The sequence below is a fragment of the Carica papaya genome, chromosome 4 (assembly GCF_054855325.1).
Source record: "Carica papaya isolate Zhongbai chromosome 4, ASM5485532v1, whole genome shotgun sequence".
Taxonomy (NCBI): domain Eukaryota; kingdom Viridiplantae; phylum Streptophyta; class Magnoliopsida; order Brassicales; family Caricaceae; genus Carica; species Carica papaya.
In genome coordinates, this window is record NC_142312.1 from 26,316,573 (window position 1) to 26,340,909 (window position 24,337).

Below are 24,337 nucleotides of genomic sequence, written 5' to 3' on the forward strand. Positions count from 1 at the left end.
TTATTATAATTAATTTTTTTTTAACGGATTTAGGGTTTAAGTCTCTAATCTTAACTCAATCTCTCCCTTAAAAGGAAAAAGAAAAACCTTTCTTCTTATTGACTAATTAATCTAAAAGTAATTGTTTATATATTTGAATTTGGAAAAAGAATCTTTGAATTTGGAAGATAAAATTGGTTGAATTAGTGTTGGTAGATTCAAGGAAATTTATATATAACAACATATATGAAAAATTTCTTCACATATACGTGTGTGTGTGTATATATCTCTCCATATATGCATATTATATATTATATAGTAATTAATATTGGTAATATTATATGTATGTATATATTCCCCAGAGAATATATATCAGGTTTTGCAGTACTAACAATCATATCCATGGTTGAGACAAGGATGTATCACAAGCTTTTCCCCTTGGTTCTTTAACCCTAATGCTCCACATGTTCTCTCATCTCTCCCTCTTGTGGGGTCCTCTCGCCATGTCTGCATGTTTCCAGCTTCACTCATCTCTCTCTCTCTCTCTCTCTCTCTCTCTCTGAGAAAGCACATTTCTATGCATGTGGTGTCACTGCAAGACCCTTGGCCTTTTTCCTTTCCCCTATCTCATCACATTATTTCTTGATATATATATATATATATATATCTGCTTGCTTCCTTACATCTCCTTATTTCCATTCTTGGTTTTTGACTAGATCTCGAACCAGAAGAAACATGTCAAGCTCCAACGGTTTTGAGTGTGAAAGACTGTGTTACATGCCCTGCAAGCATTGCAATATTGTCGTTGCGGTATATACATACATACATACATACAATATATTGATATACATACATCGATCTACGTAACTTTCAACTTCTTAATTTGGGAAAAGATTCGCTTTATGAATCTCTGTTATATTCTTTTGTCTCTTCTTTTTCTTTTAAAGAGAAAGTCAAACAAGATTTTGATCAGTAGTCTTTGCTTCTGCTTCTACATTTCAGGTTCGCAGGTTTTTTTCTTTTTAAGTTATTTCATCTGTCTCTTTTCATTTTCTTCCTGGGATTTCTTCCTTTTACATTATAATATATATATATACACACTTTATTGTATCTATGTATATATCTATATTTGAACACTGGTGGGTTACTTTCAATATCAAGTCCCCATCAAAGATTATTTTCTTTCCTTCTTCTTTTGCAGTCAGATCAAAGAAAAGTAACAGCAAAAGAGTGAGGGGAAAAAGAAAAGGCAAATTAAAGAGATATCAGACAATTTGTTATTTTCAAAGCAATTCCTTTTTTTTTTTCATATTTTTTAAAGAATTGAATTGGGTTATTCCTATATTCAAACTAAGCACTAAAGTCGAGGCAAAAGTTGAACTGTGGATTACTGCATCAATATCAGAAAACCTTTGTTTTTTCTCTTGTCTTGATTGATATCTTACTTTCTTGGATCAAGAGAAAGAAGATCTTTTACAGATCCCCAAGTATATTCATCTTCAAACTAACCTCTGGATCAATGGCGGTTTCTGGGTTTAATTTTTTTTTTTTGTAAATTTTTGGGCAGGTGAGAGTCCCATGCAGCAGCTTGTATGATATTGTGACCATCCGGTGTGTGCATTGCAGCAACCTTTGGTCTGTGAACATGGCAGCCACGTTACAGTCAATGTCAACACAAGATCTTCATCAGGTGATGTGTTGGAACAAAAAGGGTAATCTGAAAGCATATATATTGATATATACACAAACGACATAAAGGGTTTCTTGTGTTTGTTTATTTTTGAAGAGAAAAAATCAAATGTTTCCTAATTACCTCTTTAGGGTGTCTCTTTGAATCTAGGGTTTCTGCTTCTGGTTTTGTTTCTTTATATTTTCCAGCACTGAAATTAAACCTGCAGGCAGACTTTTATATCAGGCAAGAACTTTTGTAATATCCATTAATTTAATTTTCTTTTTTTTTTGCTGTTTTTTTCTTTTTTTTTCCCTGAAAGGAAACTAAATTTTTACATGCATTTTCTCAGGAAGTAATGAAGAAAAATCTTGTGTCAAATTGTAGGTTTCCTATTAACAATCTCTTGTAGAAGCTTCAAAGAAATTAATTGGTGTAAACACTTCAAAATCTGGTTTACTATTTTTTCTTGCTTTATATTTCCTAAAACTCCTATTGCATACTTTTTACCCATATCTTTTTCAATTTATTAATATATATAAATATATACATAGTACATCAGAATATAAAATTAAAAAACAATTTAAGATATAATCAAGTAAATTGAACTAGAGAGTGTTTAATGTATTTTTCTAGTATAGATATAGATATATATATTATAATTAAGTGACCTATATATATTTATTATAATACAATTTTGTAATGAGAACATATGAAAATATAATTTTTGATTAATTAGCATATATGCAAAATTTATTAGGAATATTTCAATTCAGCTAGTGCGTAAAATTATTTTCATTTTGTTTACCCTCTATCTTCTGAAATGTGATTTTCTTTAAATAATAGATTAGAAAACCAATTAATTCAAATTTTCAAATTAACAACAAAGAAATTAATTTATTATATAATAATTAGTAAATATTTTATCAAATGATGAGTATTCAAGAGCAATTGATTTTCTCATCTTGCCCTTATAAGCTTCAAGTTTATATATATATATATATGTATGTATATGTGTATGTAATATATATGGAAAGTGTATGCTAGAGCAATATCAATTACTACAACATGTGTCTTACCCTTGGAAACTTTCAGGCACATAATTACTACAACACGTATCTTAGCCTTGGAACTGAGCTGGGTTCCTCATCCAATTGCAACAAAAAGGAAACCAAGCTACCAGAAGCTCCAACCTTTCGTAAGAATCAACGGCTACTTTTCAATCAATGTTAAATAATCGCACACTTCTACACACACACGCACACACACACATATATATATGCGCGTATATATGTAAAGCAAGTAATATTTTCCCTTTCAATTCTGAAATTTTCATGAGAATTTCTTTTAATGTTCTCAGATCCATCTGGGAAAAGACAGCGAGGACCTTCTGCATACAATCAGTTCATGAAGTAATGATAATTAATTTCTCTTGATAAAAGTAACTGTTTCCCAAAAAAAACCAATATGTATGCATACAGATATAATGAATATGACTTATATACAGAGAGGAGATTCAAAGGATCAAGGCAATTAACCCATGTATCAGCCACAAGCAAGCATTTACCACTGCTGCAAAGAATGTAACTTTTGTCCTAATTTAATCTAGCTTACCAAAATCTTTGAGCTATGAATTAATTAGGTCTTTATCCTATATATATATGTGTGTGTGTGTTAGCCGAGTGGGTAACTAACTAAATCTTCTTTCTTTCGATATACAGTGGGCACACCTTCCTCATACTCATTTTGGGCTCACATTGGGAGGCCAACAATCAGGCTGCAAATGAAAGATGGATGTAAGTATATATATATATCTACATCTATATATATATTTGTGTGTATAATAATAAGAATTAATAGTTTTATCTACTGTTCTGCTCATGTTCAGGATACTTACCTCTCATTTTGGGATTGTTAAGTTGAAGATAATCCGCCACTGGGAGTTTATCTCGGGACCTATCTCATCTTCACCTCAATATTGGGAAAGTTATTTCAGTTTATCTCTTTTGGCTACTGTTGTACTCTTTTTTCTGCTGCTTCTTCAAGTAATTCTGTCTTGTGACTATTAAATTTCTATCTTGGTTAATTTAGGTTTCTTGTTTGACTACCTCGTTTACCTTATAACCTTATGCTTTGAGGTACTTTGACACACATAAACATATATATATACACATATATATGTTATATCTGTGTGTGTGTGTGGCTTTGCAGTAATGTTGTATCATATTTTCACCGTAAAAATTAATTACAACTACTAAAATAGCATCAGGGTAGCTGTTGCAAAAATTTTAAGAGATAAGTTATATTTTAGATAATATTTTATTAGAAATAAGAGAAAGAATAAGGAGAGACTAATAGAATTTAATTATTAAATTTATGATGGTGTATCTATAAATTTTCAAGTATATTAGTACATATAGGTACTTAATCTTAAAATTCTAAATTTATAAGTTATAATTAAGTGTAATTCATTGAACATATTTAAGTTTAAAACATAAATTACTTAAAAAGAAAAAGACAAAAAATATATATTTAAGTCTAATACATAAATTATTTAAGAAAATTTTAAAAAATATATATATATTAATTATATTTAATTTAATTTTTTAATAAAATAAAAAAATTAAACTGTATTAAAAATTATAAATTATTATCTTCAATAGGAGTCACTTACTCGAAATAAAACATCTATCAAATCTGTTTGAACTTTGTAGATATAAAAGTTTTTCCTCGACAACAAAATCCTTTGGATATAATCTGAATAGCTTGATCTTCTTAGAAGGGAGAAGCTCACTAAAAGCTCCACCAAATATCCATTCAATATCAAACACAGAGAAATCTCTTCCCACCCAGATATATAACTCAAAAACAGTGTAGCCCTATATCCCTCAAATTCAAATATATACCTTCTTATTAAAAATTAGTAAAGTATTAATTAATAATGCAAAAGAAAATTAAAAATGTGAAAAAAAAAATATTAAATAAATCTAATTTGAATACTAATAATATTAAGTTTAAATGCATGTATACAAATATTATACATTCCTATGTAGAAAATATAAGTAAATAAATAATAAAACATATAAAATTTTATTACTTTATTAGGATAATAAGAAGTGTAAAATTATATATGATTCAATCATTTTTGTGGAAGCTTTGCTCAACTCCCCCTATTTCTTTTGTTAACAAAAAACAAATTTACTCCCTAACTTTATGTTATAGTTCTGCCATTACTTTCCACAGCACTTTTCTTCCTTAAAAAATTATTTGGGGCATAAAAATTTATCAAATTGGGATTGGATTGAATATTTTATCAATATATGTTGATTATCTGGCCTACATTTGGGAGAAAAATTATGTTCTTTTTCTCCTATAAAGTGGAAAAGAGGATGTTGAAGAATACCAAAAAGATATGTCCTTGTTTTCTTTTTTGGCATCTATTTTAATCAAATTGGTATGACATTAAGAAAAACCTGTAATATCCAGTTTCGAAATTTGGTTCAGGATTAATTTTAAAATTAAAAAAAATCAAAAAATAATTTTTAAATTTATAAATTTATTAGAACAAATAGGTGGATGATGAAATTGAAAATAATTTTGAAAAAAAAAGGTGAAAATTTAAGTTCGAAGGGTATTTTTGAAAGAGAAATAAAAAATTGGGGGTCAAAACACAATTAAAAAAAATACGTCACAGGACCGCCTAGTTAGCAATTCCGATAAACCGTAGTATGCCATGTGGCAAGGCACGCTGACTCGATGCCACGTTATAGGCCATGCTAGCAATCCGCGTACCCGCGATCGGACGGCCCTGATGCATTCTCGCGAGTGTGGATAGTCTGAATCCGTTCTCTCATCTGGCACGATTAGATGGTCGCGATGAACGGTTCAGATTCATTTTCTCTTTATACGCGATCGTACAGTCAAGATCAAATCGCGATGAACGATTCAGATTCATTTCTTCTTTAAACGTGATCGGACGGTCGAGATCAAACGCGATGAACGATTTAGATTTAAGGAAGATGAGTATAAATATCTCACTTCATACTGAACCGAAACCCTAGCCGCCAGTCCCCCTCCCCTCGCCGGAGAAAAAAAACCAGTCACTGGAAAATGGAGTCTGTTGCCGCGCTGGAGCCACCTCCGATTGCTAAAAAAGATAAAAATTCTTTTATTCACTCGAAATTTGATTTTGAACACTCTCATGGCCAAATCGGAGCAAAAAGAATGACGGATGAGCTAAAAACTGCGGGTAAAGTCTAGCGGTGCCGCCGCGAAAAAAATCAAAAATTGCCTGTGATGAGCCCCTTTCTGTTTCCCGTTTCGTGCGATTTTTCCTCCATTATGTTCATTATTCTATTTTCTACATGTTGATCGAAAAAAAAAATACCCAGCCATGAAGGTGAGCTGGCGGAGCTACCGCACTAGAGAATTCTACCGCAGGTAAGTTTTTATTTTTGACTTTTTTCGGTCAATCGAGACCCCTTAACGTGTTTTTTTTCACAGAGATGGATATAAAATTGGTCGAAAATGGCCAATTCGAGGTAAATCGCCGTCGCGGGCGACAGTGCCGTCGCTGGAACACGACGATGCCGCCGTGCCAGAATTTTGAAATTAGCCGGAAAAGATTTTTAACACCAATTTTAGGTTTTTTTGGTATTTTTAGGTACATGAAGCGTGTTTTTACCTCTGCAGGAAAATTCAAGAAATTCGGGACTGCCAGTATGCAATAAAAAATTTATTATTTCGGACATTGATTCGGATAAGAATTCCTCACCTTATTCCTTGTTATGGAATTGAAGTTTAATTATAAATAATACAGTATTTTGCGTAATTTAGAAAACTTTGATAATTAATTACAGATTACTAATGGAGACAGAACCGGTTATTTATTACTGTTTGTCCTGTTTTAATTGATTGTTTGATTTTACAGTTTTAAATGCATGATAATACACTGAAATTGGTAAGATGATTCAGTTGTGTTTTCTTAATGCATATATTGCTTGTCTTGCGTGAGTTACAGTTAAATTGTGAAACTAAAAATTAAATATAAATAGAAAATTACTTGGTTAAGTGAATTAATGAAACGGTTATCTTACGGGATATCCTGAGAGATGGTGGACGGATCGGGTACATAGAGAATCCTACCGTGAACATTACTTCATACCGGACAGGGTATCAAGAAATGATATTTTTGGCGCTTATACTGGACGGGGTATGAGGACGACCCAATTCACCCTCATACTAGACGGGGTATTGAGAGATGGTACTTTTGGCGCTCATACCAGACGGGGTATGGGGGTGGCCGGTTAGTTGATAAGTTTTGTTATGGGTTCACGCGTAGTGGGACATCCCTATGGACCTCCAAAGATACCAGTAAGCAATAAAAGAGAAAATTGTTATTCTACCTAATTGAATATGAGATTATGATATTGTTTATGTTATTGCCTCTATAGGTTGGTTTTGAAAATCTCGCTACGATAAGTATGCAATAAATGATTTTATTTATAATAAATAAATTTACTTAATTAAAGAGCTCCATTAATTATTTTTATAATTTTTATCAACCTTCATCTTTGTATCAGTGAATAGTGTGATATTCTTACTAGACTAGTGTAGTTCACCCTTTCATTAACCATTTTAGATCAATAGGACTAAGATCTAGATCCCAATCAATAAGGGAGTTGTGAATAGTTCACCAACCGAACTCCTTTCAAAGACTAGTGAAGGTCGTCCTAGGATACGTAATTGTTTACTTTTTATTTATTTCTTGATTTTTCGCTTATTCTTTTAGAATGATCATTTTCTACCTTTATTGGGTATTTTAAATTATTGTGTAAGGAATGTAAATCTTAACTCTATTATTTCGCTTCCATATTCAATTCATGTTTTTATCTCCCTTTCAAGTTCTGGGACGTTATAAAAACACGAGGTATAATTAGATTAAAAAAATGAAATTAAGATCGATGAATTTAGGAGAAATAAATATATAAAATTTTACTAATTAATATATACTACAAGTGAAATAACCTATAATAACGGTAAAAAACTATTATTACGTCCATTAATATAGCCTCTTGAGGACCAAACCAACAAAAGCTTTATCTTTTCCTCTTAAGAGTTTTAAATGACTCTATGAACTATCAAAATAAGTATATGAGTCTATAGAAATGAAAATATTTATTTATAAAGTGTTATTATGCCAACTGATTTCTATTTATATAGTTTAGACTATACAAACAAAAATTTGACCTACAACAACAATTTTTTGTCTATATAAACAATATCAATACCAATGATTTTGTCATTAGTACATATACTTTTTCTTGTTGGTATACACCTTTTCTCATGTTGCCAATTGTACAAAATTTGCATATTATATTTATACTATTAAAATATAACACTCATAAAATTCAATCATGTCACAGCCCGAACCTTAATGTCGTAAGTACGAACGGTAGCATAACATTTCTAACTAGTAAAATAAATAAATGTTCAATATGCAGCGGAACTACAATTTAATACACATTACTTGTGACAGGATAATTATTTGTTTACAAATAATTGAGGTATTTAAATTAATTTATAATATTAGAATAAAACTAATGAAGTTTTCTTTGTCTTCTTCCATTGATCTTGAATTTATTTATCATCTCTTATGACCTGGATCGGGGTGAGTTTTACAAGCTCAGTAAGAAAAAAGATTCTATAACGGAGATTTACGATATATTCAAGCAAAATACAAGATATAACAATATTATAATCTAGAAAAATATCAATCAAAACATCATAAATATTTACACAACAGAATATCAACAAAAACTTATCTTAATCTTTTTTATTATATTATACTCTTATTCTTATAGATTATTTTTGAAATCTTTTACTTAATTCAAGTAATTCTTTCTTTATTATTCACATTCTTTCTTAGTAATATTTATCTATTCGAATATCACACATCTACTCAGATATCACATCTACACTCGAAATATCACAATACACTCAGAATATCATATCTAAAGTTTTATAGTGTAATGTCGTTTATGTTGTCAATGAGTAGAGGCGAAAAAGCTCCCCCCATCGCATAGATAGGATACACAATCTCACATTGACAACATCAGTTATGTTTGCTAGGTGACCCGCACACGAATATTTATCCACGTTTGGATTATGTTTCAAACACTATCCATGTGCAGGTTCACCATATCCACTGAACTTCAGGCATACACACACTTTTCCCTCCTCGATTCAGACTAAACGAGTAAGTATTCAGGGTTCTTATACTCTATACTCTTTACAAATCTCTCTCATTTCTAACTCACTTATTTCATACTTAAGATCTTAATTTTTATATATAATTAAACATAAACACACACATAATACACGATATCATCACACACATCAAAGTCATACATTTTAAACCCCTTTCTGAATCATCTTGTACCAGATCACACAACGAGTACAAGATGTTCAAATTCTTTATGTAACTGTACCAGATCACATAACAAGTACAATGCACTGTACATTTGCACCAGATCACACAACGAGTACAGTGTATCCAAATTCCATGCGTACACACATTAATTGTACCTTTCACATGGATAACATACGTACACACATATTAATACACACACATATGTTACAATATATACATGTACTTTCACTACATGTCTCATACAGACTATATATTTATATTTACACGTACAATCTCTACTGATACATGCACACACGTTTATACTTAAGCACGTAAACACAATCATACACAATATACTATATACATATTTATTCACGCATTTATTCTTATTAGTTTTGTTTTTATCAATTTTGTTCTTATCAATTCATATCTCATCTATTGTATATTTTATATATATACATACACATGCATACCAACGCAGATATATATGCGCTATATAAATATACACAAATATAAATTGGACATACTAATTATATTTATATTATATTATACATACATTTAAATATTCACACATATTGCACTATATATACACATTTATATAAATATATAATTTATATCTCCATATAGAATACACATAATTCTTACCTATCGTATGATCGAAAAGCTTTGAAAATCCTTTCTAGCTCGGTCTATAGTCCTCTCGAAAATTCAAATATCGTTTAGATAATTTTTTTCGTTTACAATAGAAAACACATATATTAAATTATAAATAATTTTGAAAACTATATTACGCGAAATAATGAACAAATTTTATCTTGGGACACACGGTCTTAGTCATCAACATCACCATGTGTCATCACACACGTGTCACCGATAATATCAAGCTCTGATGATCGAATCAGCATGCATTGTCGCATGCGGCGCACTAATATCATATTTGGTCACCACCCTTCCATTTTTCTTCCTTAATTTGTTTTTATTTTTTTCTCCTTTTTTTCTTTTCTTTTATTCTTTTTTTTCCTTCTTTTTTTTCTTTTCTTTCTCTTCTTTTTTTTTTTCCTTTTTCCTTTTTTTTTCTTTTTCCTCCTTTCCCGCAGGTTCTCTTCTCTTTTCTCTTGTTTCTTTTTTCTTTCTTCTTCTTCTTTTTCTTCTTTCTCTCTCTACCCACCGCGTTTTTTCTCTCTCTCCTTTTTTTCTCTCTCTAACCAATGGTGATTCCTCTTCTCTTTCTTTCTCCTTTGGTTGCATCATAGTGCAACACCGGAGAACCCTTGTCTCTCAGCTATCGACATCGCTCGACCCTCTTCCTCTCACAATCGTGTCCCTCTCTCCTTGCTCTCTCATCTCTTTTTTTTTTTTCTTTCTTTTTCTCTTTTTCTTTTTTTATATATACATATATATATTATGGTTTCATGTTTCCTTCTTCTGCTCTCAGAGTGCACCTCTATATTCTTTTTTTTTCTTTAATTCTCTCTTCTTTTTTTCATTTATATGTGTGTATATATTTATACATATATATTTCATTTTCTTTTTCTTTGTGCCAGTTAGGTGTTCCTCTTTTTTTTTTTTTCTTTTTCTTTTGTCCCATTATATATATGTTGCAATTATACATATATATATACACACACATAGATATATATATGCCACCTGGGTATTATAAGTCATCTTTAAAACACAATAGAAATATTTAAAATAAATCTTAATTTCACTAGAAAAAAGAGAAGTAATACACAACGTGTTGTCATCATAAATAATAAAGTATGACACTCGTAAGAAGAAAAAAATTAAATAAGTAAAGAAAAAATAGTACCTAGAGCAGCTTAATACTTGAAACCTTAAGTATATGAAGCTAACAATGAAGTAGAGACTATAGGGAGCTGAATGATGGAACTATAAGAACCAAAAATAATGGAGCTTGATGAAAGAAAAACTATAGAGAGTTTGATGAGGGATGAAAGATAAGATAAACTAAAATTTGATTATATACTTAAAGTTATAGGTTTACTTTGTACATGACCCTAGTTACTAACAAAAACAACTTTCATCAGTAACGATCATCATATACTAATGAAAATATGATTACCTTTACAAAAGAAAAAAAAAAGATCCGTTTATGATATTAACCTATATTAATAGCAAATGTTTGTTTATTATATATTTATTAACGGGAATGCTTGTCACTAAAAATAAGTGTTATTATAAATATTTTTTATAGTGATAAATTTGTTTTTATCTTTCACATACTAAATGTTTGTTTTATATTTTTTTTCTTTTTCAATTTAAAAATATTGAAGTTCTGCTCTTTTCAACATTGATGCACTAAAAAATCTCAAGACATGGATTTCATATTTTGGTGTTTTTCAAGTTTGCTATATTTCTTTCCTTTACATTTTTAATTTATTGTTTTTATTTTATTTGATTCCTTTTTAATTTGTCACAAAAAATGTCTTATTAGTGGTAGAAGCTTTAGTGACATATTCTTCTATTAATAAATATGAAAATTATACACATATAATAAGTAAAATTAATTTGTACCGACACAAAATATAAATATATGTATATTATATACTATTTAACATATACGAGCTGATGGAAAATAAAAAGCTAACTCCAAAAGTAAAATTTTCAAGTTTCTTTGCGTCTTTCCCTCGAGCATTGACTGAAATTTATTTCAACACCTTCGTAATCGTCTCTTCTCTGTTCAGTATCTCTTCTTCTCTCTCTCTCTCTCTCGAGCTTCTCTACTCGTCCTCTTGACGCTGGTTCTATCTTATTTTCCTTTGCTGCCATTTCTTCGATTGAAATTAATTTGAACGCCTTTTTTATTTTTTATGACGCCTCCCGTTTCCCTACAAAATGTTATCTCATATCCATCATTGTTTACATGATTCTCAACAAACTCATCTTCTCCAATCATTGGTTCAAGCTCATGTTAACTACCTTGTAAGCTATCCATATCTAGGTTATTCTCTCATTCCTTGCTTCCATCTCCTTTCTTAGCCTCTAGACCATCAAGGCTCCAATACTCGACCTAATCACATGCACCCTGGTGCTCTTTCTCAACCATTTCGTTTGTCACATTCACTTGTTGAGCTCACACTTTAATGTAAGTCCAGAACTTGTCAAGTGAGGTTAATCAGGTAAAAATCCCTCTACTTCCACTGATTATTCTCTGGCCTTATTTTATTTCAGTATGTATACACTTTAGGAGTCTTGTGGAAGTATTAATATTTTCCTTATTTGATTTAATATGCTAACTCAAGGTTTATAGGGATCAAATGCTAATTTTAAACTTGCTTATAATATGACTGTTAAAATTTTCTAATAAGATTCTTTCTAAACTTTGTTATGTATTAGCTACAATATGTTGTTCTTGTCTAATCTTTGATTAAATGTGGTATAGTTTTCTAGTCCTAAGATGCTAAATGTGAATTGGATTTTTTAAGCTTGATTTATCCTACCATAGAAGTAGGTTGTTGGATGATAGTAGCAATATGTTTGTGTTGATATCGCTTAAATTTTGATAATTTTAATCATGATGATATTTTTATAATTATCATAGGGATTAATATTATGTGTATTTTGGCGACATAAAAAAATCCTAAAAGCCTCCTCATATATAGGTTTGCTAACCTATGGGTGTTGTACTCTCTTTTGATCATAATAAAATATTTTTCTTATTGGTCTTCTCCGTAAATGTAGGCACACTGGTGAATCGCGTAAAATTATGTGTCATTTTCTTTTTTGCTTTTACTTTGTGTTGATTGTGCATGCTTTAGAAATTATTTTTCCCAACAAGTGTATCAGAGCTCAAATTTGAGCTGGGGTAGGAAGAGAAAGCAGATTGATTGTGAAAGTAACCAAAAAAATTGAAAATTAGAATTTTTTTTTTTACAAAACAGATTAGTTGCTACAACTTTTGTTGTGTTTTCTTTCGCACAGATTAATGGCGGCAGCAGTGGGAGCTCAGTTCGGCGATGACATGCGGTGATCCGTGAAACCAAAACAGCAGTGCAGTTAGATCTGTCCAAGCACGACCATGCGAAGCCCAACAACGAAAAATTGCAGCTGGCTAAACAAGGAAGAAAAATCGTACGACCGGCTCAATTTTCTTTCTGTTTTGCATGATTGAAGGGAAGGGAAGGTTTTTTGGCCTTGTCTATGTGCAAAACTAGATCCAAAGAGGGAGAAAATGCGTTAGAGAAGACGAACTAATGTGGTGGCGCCAAGTTTGTGCGAGGCCCAATTTGCGGCGTTCCTGATAATTTTTCGACGTGTCTTCACCAGATTCGTGCTAGATTCATCGAGTCACATGGTTTTATGTGTTTTTTAATGATCTTCGGCAGCGGTAAGCAGTGGTCGATGGCATCGCGTGAATCTCTGGTGGCCGCGTATGTGACAACACGTGTGACAGCGTGTGGTGGCGCGTGTCAGCTCAAGGAAACGTGTGTTGTTCTCCGTTGGTTGTGTGCAACGATTTTCTGTGCAGCAGTAGCTCATTGTGAGTGTTTTTTAAATTTTTCTGACAGTATTATTTCTCTCTATTTGTTTGTTTTTGGTGCACAGTTTAGGGATTGGAGATGACATCCACGAAGTGTAAGGTGAAAAAATTTGACGGTAAAACTCGTTTTAGTTTATGAAAAATTAGAATGATATCATCACTAGCACTACAAGGTTTGTGGAATGCAATTGAGGAAAGATTTCCAGATGGTATGAGAGAGACAAAAAAGACAGATCTATAAGATAGAGCCTTATGTGCAATTTTTATAAGTGTAATAGATAATGTTTTGCGGGAAATTACTAGGGTAGTTTCTCCTTCAGCTACGTGGAGAAAACTAAAAGAATTATACTCTAAAAGATCGCTGACAAACTGCTTTTATCTAAAGAAAAGACTGTACAATCTGAAAATGAGTGAAGGTACGCTCATTTAACAAGATCTTGATGTATTTAATTCTATTATTATGGACTTGAACAATATAGATATCAATATTGATAATGAGGATTAGACCTTAATCATATTGTATTCACTACCATCATCATATGAGACTTTGTTGACACTCTATCATACGAGAAATATAGTATTTCACTGGATAATTTTAGTAATGCATTAAAATCAAAGAAGTTGAAAAAGAACTTCCCTTACTATAGAATAGAATGAGAGAGCTTGGTCACTAGGAGAAGAACACAAAGAAAAAATAAGTCAAATAGTAGATCAAAATCTAGAGATAAGAAGGCAAACTGCTATGAAAGCAGGGAATAAGATCACTTTAAGAAAGAGTATCCCAAGTTGAAAGAGAAAAAAAGGAAAGAAGCAAGATAACTCTACTAATTTAGTTGACGACAATAATTCTAATGATAATGATAGCAGTAGTGCTAGAGAAGTCTTATCTGTGAGTTCTGATCATGGGAAGAATTCTTAAATTCTTGATACTAGTGCTACATTCTATATGTGTCCACACAAGTATTGGTTTACTACATACAAATAGATGAATGATACTGTGTACATAGGTAATAACAGTCTATTGATTATAGACGGAATTGGTGACATCAGACTAAGAATGTTTGATAGAGCTATTAGAACAATCGAGTGTTGGCATGTTCCTCAGATAAAGAGAAACTTGATTTCTCTTTCTACTATGGATTTCCAATGATACAGGTTTTATGTAAAAAAATGGTATTCTTAAAGTGTGTAAAGGCTCAATGGTATTCATGAAAGCCAGTTTGAAATATAGATTATATACTCTTCAATGCAACATAGCTTTAGGGGAAACTACTATAACATCATAGAACAGTTATCAAAATTATGCTAAGTTATGGCATATGCATCTAGATCATATGATTGACAAGAGACTTTTTGTGTTGGATAAACAGAATTTGTTGAACGATTATAAAAAAGAAGCTATGGATTTTTATGAACATTGTGTGTTTGGGAAATAGACCAAGGTGAAGTTCAACAAGCAGGCAATACACAAGACCAATGATAAGTTGGATGACATCCATTCTGATTTATGGGGTCCATACAAAACTTCCTCCAAAAATGGTGTCAGGTATTTTATGACTCTGATTAATGATTATTTTCGAATGGTTTATATATATTTTTTGAAGTCTATGGAATATGCATTTTTAACTTTTGTCAAATAGAATACTATGGTTGAGAAACAAATAGAGAGGAAAATCAAGTGTCTTAAAACTGACAATGGGTTAGAATTCTGCAATATGAAAGGAATAGTAAGACATCGCACTTGTGTTGAGATATCACAACAGAATGGTATTACAGAATACATGAATAGAACGTTTTGCAATAAAGCAAGAAGTATATTGTCTCATTTAGGCTTGGGATAAGAATTTTGGGCAGAAGCTGTGAATACTGCTTGTTTCTTAGTTAATAGATCTTCATCCATAGCTATTGAGTGTAAAACTCCTTTTAAGATATGGTTTGGTTCACCTGCTGATTACTCTCAGTTGAGGATATTTAATTGCCCTACTTATGCTCATGTAATAGTGGTAAACTTGAGTCGAGGGTAAAGAAATGCATATTTCTAGGGTATGCTTATGGAGTGAAAAGTTACAGGTTGTGGTGTAATGATTTAAAGTCTCCAAAATTTATTATTAGCAGAAATATGACATTTAGTAAGTTTACTTTACTAGACAATTAGAATGAGAATGCAATAGCAGAATCAGATCCTTGTTTTGGAGAACAAGTGGAGGTAGAGGTAAAGACTCTAACAGTTCAGTCAAATAGAGTACAAGGTAGTATTAGTGATCAACAACAGTCTTATAGCATCGCAACAGACAGAGAGAGAAGACATATTAGACCACCACAGAGGTATGAAAATCTAGTTGCATATACCTTAGCAGTTGCAAAGACAATTGTTTTACAGGAATCTAGAAGTTATAGTAAAGTTATATCCACTTATAATGCAAATCATTGGTGCTATGGGTGAAGAAATTGAGTCACTTCATAATAATCAGACTTGGGAACTCGTTCCATTTCCAAATAGACAGAAGGTAATAGGCTGTAAATGGGTTTTTAAGAAGAAGGAAGGCATTCCGGGGGTAGAAGCACCGTGATACAAGACTCGATTGGTAGCTAAAGGTTTTACTCAACAAAAAGGGATCAAATTTAATAAAGTATTCTCTCAAGTTGTGAAACATAGTTCCATCAGAGTTTTACTTACTATGGTTGCTCTTCATGATTTATAGTTGGAGCAATTAGATATAAAAACTGTATTTCTACATGGCGAATTAGAGGACCAGATCTATATAAGTCAGCCCGAGGGATTTATCATTCTAGGTATGGAAAAATAAGTTTGTCCACTTAAAATTTTTTTGTATGGTTTAAAACAGTCGTCTAGACAATGGTACAAGAGATTTAATACATTCATGAGACAGAATGATTTCATTCGTAGTGCCTATGAAAGTTGCGTGTATCACAAGAGACTATAAGATGATTCTGCTATATATTTGTTATTGTATGTAGATGACATGTTTATTGCTGCTAAAAGCATATCACAGATTAATAATTTGAAAAGGTAGTTGGGTGAAGAGTTTGAGATGAAAGATTTAGGTACTGTAAGGAAGAAATTGGGAATGGAGATTACTCGGGACAAAAGTGCTGGAAAACTTTTTTTGTCTCAGCAATCATATGTTGAGAAAGTATTGCAGCGTTTCAATATGAGCAATGCAAAGCCCGTAACTGTTCCACTTGGTACTCACTTCAAGTTATCTGCAAATATGTCACCGAAGACAGATGAAGACATGGAGCATATGTCCAGTGTTCTATACTCGAATGCTGTAGGTAGCATTATGTATGTCATGGTTTGTATTCGTCCTGATATTTCACATGCAGTTAGTATAGTGAGTATATACATGGCGTATCTGGGGAAACAACATTGGCAAGCACTGAAATGCATTCTAAGGTACTTAAAAGGTACACTAGATATGGGTTTGATGTTTTACAAAGCCAAGATGAATGACTCAGTTGTAGGTCATGTGAATTCAGAGTTTGCAGGGGATTTGGATAAGAGGAGATCTCTAATATGTTATCTGTTTACTCTATCTGGAAGTGTTATCAGCTGGAAGGCAATGTTGCAAGCTACATTAGCCCTGTATACCACAAAGGCTGAATATGGCTCTAATAGAAGTAGTAAAAGAGACTATTTGGCTACAGGGTTTAGTGAGTGATCTTGGGTTAACACAGAAAAAGTTGACAGACTTTTGTGACAGTTAGAGTGTCATACATCTCACAAAGAACCAGATGTACTATGAGCAAACAAAGTACATCGATGTCAGATATTACTTTATCCGGATATTGTATCACAGGGTATCATAGTTGTGCAGAAGATATCTACACAGGAGAATCCCACGGATATGATGACCAAGACAATCCGAGTTAGCAAGTTTAGGCATTACCTAGATTTGGTTGAAGTATGTAATACTCACTAGTGCTCTCGAGTGGGCACCATGGCAATTTGTTTTTATAATTCGGCTGAGTTACAACCTTGATATTTTTGCTGAACTGATACATAAATATGGACATGCATAAAATTTAATCTGGTGAAAAGAAGAATATCTTATTTATCATGTCTTTGCAAGGGATAATGAGACTGTAATTGTGCTACCTGGAAGCAATTGTGCCAATCCAGAGTGGAAGTGAATAAGAGCATGAGAGAGGATGTTCTGGAGGAGGATTGGACTATTACTGCCCTTTCTCTCTCAACTCTTCTTAACAGTTCTGGTCCAGGCATTCCTCTCTTCAAGACCATGTATGGGAATTGAGAGCTACTCTCCCCATGGAGATAGTCCTCATGCAGAGTTTAGTTTTTCTTTTTCTTTTTCAATTACTTGCAGGGATTAGATTGATACAATTTTCTCCTGTTCCTCTTTCAGCTCAGCATGGAACAGGTAGCTTCCATGACAGCTCCTCTATAAACAGATAATCATTCAGGGGCAAGCATTGGTTCAATTTGTTCCTGCACAGTGAACTTTAGGTAGAGAAAGATGAACAATGTGGGCTATCTCTTTTGTTTTCTTACTCTCTTTTTAGCCTCTGTGCAGAAAGTATGGATAAATTTATCACACATAATGATAGTTCTGTACTAACAATGAGCTGCCACTTTAATAACTATGCATCAGGTTAAGCTGTCTGTTAAAACTAGACTACCATGATAATGTTTTGTGTGTTTAGCATCTCCCACAGCAGGTCCTATTGATATTTTCTTTATTTATTTTCTTCTTGAAGGGAGCATGAAGTGAACTAGGAAGAGCAACCAAAAGATGGAAGTGAAGAAGCAAAGATTAAAAGAGCAAGGAAAGTGAAAAGCAAGCTCATCCTCTGGAAAAGGGTACATAGTTTTAGTGGTTTGAAGTTTTGGTGGGCAGCTGGAATAGCACTGGAGGAATGCAGGCTTAGTTTTCAACTACACTTTCCTTCTGTTTGGATCCGTGATTCAATTAATTGTACGTGCAAGGTGTATCTAATTTCATGAATTTAGAGGTAATTTGTCGTCTGATCAATCATTTTTTTGTTTAATTAACTATGTGTTAGTAATGATAATTAACTAAATAAAATTGTTGTGCATGCAAGAAATATTCAATTAGTTACCAATTGTATTCTTCATTTTTAAAGAACCAGAAAATCTGATGGTTAGAAACTGTCATAAAGAAACACATTAGCAGCACGTTAGATATCAAATCAGGTGCGATTGGTAAACTCTTCTTATGGTCAACACAACTTGTGTGTTTAACGCTTGTTCATTGCAAGCACTTTGTGTTCATAATGGAAATCTATCCAGATAACTTTGTAGATTGCAAGGAAGAGGACAAATCACAAGAATTGCTCTTGTTTCTGTAACCCACATATTTTAGTAGGGATTAATGGTACTTACTAAAGTTTATGTTTCTCTTCTATCCCGATATTAATTTTCTCCAGAAGTCAGTGTTCCACTAATTGTTCTCGGTATCTTATTCTTTCCCTGTAAATATGCTTGTTTCCAAATTTGGAATTGGTTGCTTCTCAGTTTAAAAAATGTTCATGGCTGCTTGTTAAGTTTGAGCTATTATCTTCTGCATCTTACGCATAGGTATAAGTTTAAGCTTTGGTTCCTTCTTTCTGCTATCGATATAAAGAAAGAAAGAACAGAGTAAAAGAGTAACCATGAATTCCAATCCTTACAAGACTATTGCTCTTTACGGGTTCCCCAGCTTGCCAGAAAAGGTGAAGAGAGAACTGGAAGATCCTCATAGCAGGCAACTACAAGATCATCTTTCTTGCCCAATCTATCTATTATAGCAGACATAAATTTTTTTTTTTTCTTTTTCACCCCTTCAAATCTCAGGTTTAGTTGTAAAATGAATACTTTGACGGTAAATGAATAAAAAAATTGTCATCGTTTTCTTACAAGGCAATTTCAAATAAGCCATCTCTTTTTTCAGGCACTTCGAGTTTCATCACTCTTCAAGGGGCTTCTTAGGCACCGGTTAGACTTGTTTTTAAGAGGATCATTAAATATCGGCAGCTGGTTCCTTCTTTAGTGAAAAAGAGCACACAGTTTGGCTTAAATACATTTGTTTGAACCAAATGATTCCCAAGTTATTTATTCTCATGTATATCAACACTTACTTATCTACTCCATTAACTAATCTTCTATTATTATTTCTGGATATTTATTTTGCAAGATGAGTACAATATTTGATCTTTTGTGTGTATAAGTTCAATGCAGGATTGTTTGTATTTTTTCTGTGTTTTAATCATTATCTAATGATACCTACAACTATTGATGGAGCCATGGGAAGCCTGATAAACTATACCTTTCTTATCATCTTTTTTCATCGAGTGAAAACATAGTTTAATCCTTAAATCGTATTCTTTTATGACAGTGTTGTTAAGCATGTGTACAATACAAAAGATAATATGCATAATTGCAATTGATTATATATTTAATTGCACCAGCTTGGAATGTGTTCAGCATTTCCTCGAGGTTTGTACTTGTATTATATTTTTTCTATGCAGATATGCTGAGAGGCTCCTTCCACGCAAATACATTATTAGATGTGTCTACACTAGAGGCATATGAAATCAAAAGGTAAAAGTTATCAAGAAAGGCTACGATTTAAATGCTGATGTGTATTTTATCCAGTTGCCTATTGCAATGGTATTTTAACCATCATATTATGGATCAAATCTATGGCCAAAAAGTGCAGTGTCAGAACTTGAAGAAGGTAGATTCATTTATCATTTTTGGTTGCAAGTTTTTCTTAAATATTTGAATATCCTTTCCTATGATATTCTTCTTGCATTCACTTTCATGGAAAATCTGTTGTGTCTTCGTTTTACTGCCTGAATACCTGAATCAAGTGAAAAAAATGAAAGTGTATTCATACCTTTATTTCATAATTGTAGAATGTGGTCATTCTGAGGCCTCAGGACCAAGTAGACTGCTTGGTATATCTCACTGTTGCTTCCCTCCTTCATGGCCAGGTATATTTATTTATCTAGTAGTTCATTAATTATCAATCGTATTTATATTTGTAGGTAACCAATATTTATTCTGAATTAGGTGGAAGGAGTGAAGCACTTTGGCCCAACCAAAATGGTTCTCTACTTCACTGGAGCTACCAAACATTCTCTACATCTTTGGGGGACATGCTGTCACTGTATGAGCATTCAACAACTCCCTCGGTATTTTTGTAGTTATATATATAATTTCTAAATCATTTTATATGGACATGTATGCAATCATCGTAGGGAGATTATGCATGCAATGTGGAAACCAAAAAGTAGAAGCTATAATACATTTTTGTTGGCAACTATCTATGTGTTCAACTCTTACCCTTCCACCAGCTTCTGCTGTATGCTGGGCATTTGGAGACTTGCTCCTCACTGGAATGCCTTTGTTGCTCCCAAGATCTAATTCTTCTTTGAGACATGTGTTTAGATTATCATTGCAAGGCCCTCAACTTTTTCAAAGTCTTGATTTTAGTCATTGAATTTAGTATATACGATTGTTGTAAATGCCAAAGCGCTTTGTTCTTATTCTATCAAAGTTTGGAAATTGAGTTTTGTATGATTTTAGTAGTTCTTTAGAAGCAACATAAATGTGAGAATTGCTCTCGAATGCATTAATACAATTTAACATTGGTTTTGGGTGCATGGAAAGCAATAAGCTTTTGTTTACCCATCGTGATTGGGAATTTCTTTTGGTTTGTAAATGTGGTGACAGATTATCTAAGGATTACAATTTATTGCAAAATTGTTGTATATTAATGAATGAGATAAGTAATTTTTTTTTAAATCAGAGATTTTGAACTCGAGTAATCGATTTTTATATCAGATTATTATACCATCTGAACTAGAAATATTTATTGTCTGATTAAATTACATAACTACTTTTTTCTCTTTTATGTAAATCTTTAATCATATAAAATTTTTAAGTAATTTACTTTGAAAATTTATCAAGGAATATAAATATATATCCCTCACACTGTAATTGTACGGACCCAAAGTCTCTTTAGGTTAGTTACAGACAAGAAAAAAGAAAAGAGATTATAATAAGATGATAAATTTTTTTGCTAGTGGGACATTAATTCAATTTACGTACGAAATACCATCATCACAACAAAGAAAAAAGAAAAGGTAGCCTCTTTCTCTCTCCTTCTCTCTCTCTCTCTCTATGTATGTATGTATGTATGTGTGTATACATATGTTGTGGTGGATTGGTGGGACATTTGAAAATTGGAGAGAGTATATTTTGATACATGTGTTTAAGGTAAATTTGTTTATTATATACAAGTTGTTTTTAATAGTTTCAATATTTGTAATGCTTTTTAATATTTTTTTGAATTTAAAAAGATATATATACACACACATATATATGTATATGTATACAAACACTATTTAAAAAAAAAAAAAAAAAAAAAAAAAAAAAAAAAAATCTCTGATTCGCAGTAAAGGAAATTATTTGATATGATGTGACGCCACATAGAAAATTTTGCATGGTGTAGAAAGGAGTGATAATATTTTCCAAAATAAAGGTAGTGTGATACGTAGCAGGAAGAGGTAGGTAGTTTGGCTGCCATCCCATATCGGTTTATTTTATAATATGGTGAACATTATTATTATTATATAATTATAATAATAATAATGAACCATGACTCCTTGTACCAGACACTCACTTACTTTTTTCGTTATCAATAATGTTACTTGTCGCATTTTCTTCTAACATTTGTGCCCATCACTGCATGTGCACTTGTGACGGTTCTTCCCCATAATCTTTTTTTTTTTTTTTCCTTCAATTATATACTATGATCAATTATATAATTCTTTTATTATTACTTCATAGTACTGAAATTGAAATTTAGAAAATTCCATCCAAACCCAAATATTCTTCAAACATATATATTTACATTTTCATATTAAATTTTAAGGTGGTATATATATATATATATGGTGTGTGTATAAAGCAGAAGACCAAAGTATATATATATGTAACATCAACACTACCCACAAGAGCTAGAACTTAGAAGACTGTACCGGGTCTTATAAAGAAGAGATGGGCAATTAACGAGCAAAAGTACAAGAAGAAGAACCTTGCTTTTTCTTTTACTTAATTTCATTATTTCAACTCCTTTTCTTCTTTCTTTACCTTTTATTTTTTATTTTTTATTTTCCAGAGTAATCATTCCTATCTCAAAAATTTTCAAGTTTACTCTACCTTGATTTTTCCTTCTCACAAACTTCTAAACTTATTAATATTTTAAAATTTTATTGAATAATGTACTTATATATAAATAATCTACTCATAAATTATGTTTGCTTAAAACTAATACCTGCATGACTCTACTTTTAACTAAAACTAGCATAACATAAATACACACATACAGATAAATCATTCAATCTCATGCTCGCGAGAATATCACTAATAATATACAGTCATATGCCTTAAACGAGAGTCGAATTTTTATTTAAATACCTTCTTTCATGCAAACTAGAATTCCACATTCTACTTAGAAAATATCAACATATTTACTAAAGCTTTTCATCAAATGGGAGAGATTCATGACCCTTAACAAGGACAAAATCACATTATACACCCTCATGGATGAACTTGAAACTACAAGCCTACAAGACCCATGATTGCCAAAATAAAAATGAAAAATTGTACTAAATAGAAACTATGTTAGGCACATTATAAAAAATTTTGTATGCATTTAGGAGATCTTGAAACCCAAGAAATAATGAATATCGTATGTATGTTGAAGAATCTAAATTTCAAGTTGTAAGTAGTAGAAAATAGTGCATTTTTTGCACTGAAAACTATAAATCCAAAAACGGAAACAAAAAAGAAAAGTGAGTTATAATTAAAGATAGACCAAATTGGTTAAACCTAACCTCTAATAAACTCATTTAAAATATCTAAATACATATTTTGTATATCCTCCTTACTTATCCAACTTTAACCTATTCATCTATTATATAATTTTTTTTCTTGATGTGGACAAAAGAAATTGATTTATGATTGAATTTCTAAAACATTTTTCTTTTTATAATCCAGGATATGCCACTAATAAAATTGCTATCGATTATAAGATATATCAAGTTGGCTAACTCATATGAGGCCATGAACAATATAGCCTCATGGATAGCTAAAAGTTTCATTATATTAGGTTTAAGATACTCACATTCTTCATAAAGATGTAATGCACATGCCTACTATGTTCTCTCAAGATAACCTCGATTTTGGCAGGACCAGCTTTACCTTAAGAAAAACCATCCATATTAAATTTGAGATAATAGGCTAAAAGTAGGGTCCAACAAAATATTTTCGAGATCTCCTCTTTAAGGTGTGGAATACCACCTTTGATACTGAGTTGTTTAATCTATCATGCCTATCTTACACACACTAAATCGGATATTTATCTTACTTCCATGGTCTTCCATTGAAATGTTAACTAATCCATTACTAATCATATTGATCAAACTACCAGTGGAAGAAAACGTCCATAATCTCCAACTTATTGAACTCTCCCATTAGAGATGGCTAAGATACTAATAGGTAAGGGATATCTGGAGACAACCAAGAATATACTCCACATTAAAGATACTAGTTAAATATTTTAAAATCTCTTAAAGGTTCTCATTTGGGACGTTTACAATGTAGTGGCAAGAGTGGAGGTAATCTCTTATATTACTAATAACTCCAAGAAAGCTAAACAAAAATGTGCTTTCCTACAAAAGAAACAAGAATTCGCATAACCAAATAGTTACTAGTAGGATTGTT

At 31.8% G+C, this 24,337-nt stretch overlaps 1 protein-coding gene across 3 annotated transcripts; it reads left to right on the forward strand.

The window, feature by feature from the left end:
* Positions 1-617: 617 nt before the first annotated feature.
* On the forward strand, positions 618-3,755 carry LOC110812557 (axial regulator YABBY 5-like). 3 transcript variants are annotated; one of them, XM_022039364.2, is made up of 7 exons: positions 618-789; positions 1,547-1,669; positions 2,744-2,846; positions 3,009-3,060; positions 3,156-3,231; positions 3,370-3,444; positions 3,537-3,755. In XM_022039364.2, the coding sequence occupies exons 1-6, from the start codon at positions 715-717 to the stop codon at positions 3,433-3,435; spliced, it is 495 nt and encodes a 164-aa protein (XP_021895056.2). In that variant the 5' UTR covers positions 618-714; the 3' UTR covers positions 3,436-3,444; positions 3,537-3,755. The 3 variants fall into 3 exon arrangements, with proteins under 3 accessions (XP_021895056.2, XP_088074640.1, XP_021895057.1); XM_088218514.1 differs by lacking the exon at positions 618-789 and adding an exon at positions 840-981; XM_022039365.2 differs by lacking the exon at positions 618-789 and adding an exon at positions 1,138-1,466.
* Positions 3,756-24,337: the final 20,582 nt, after the last annotated feature.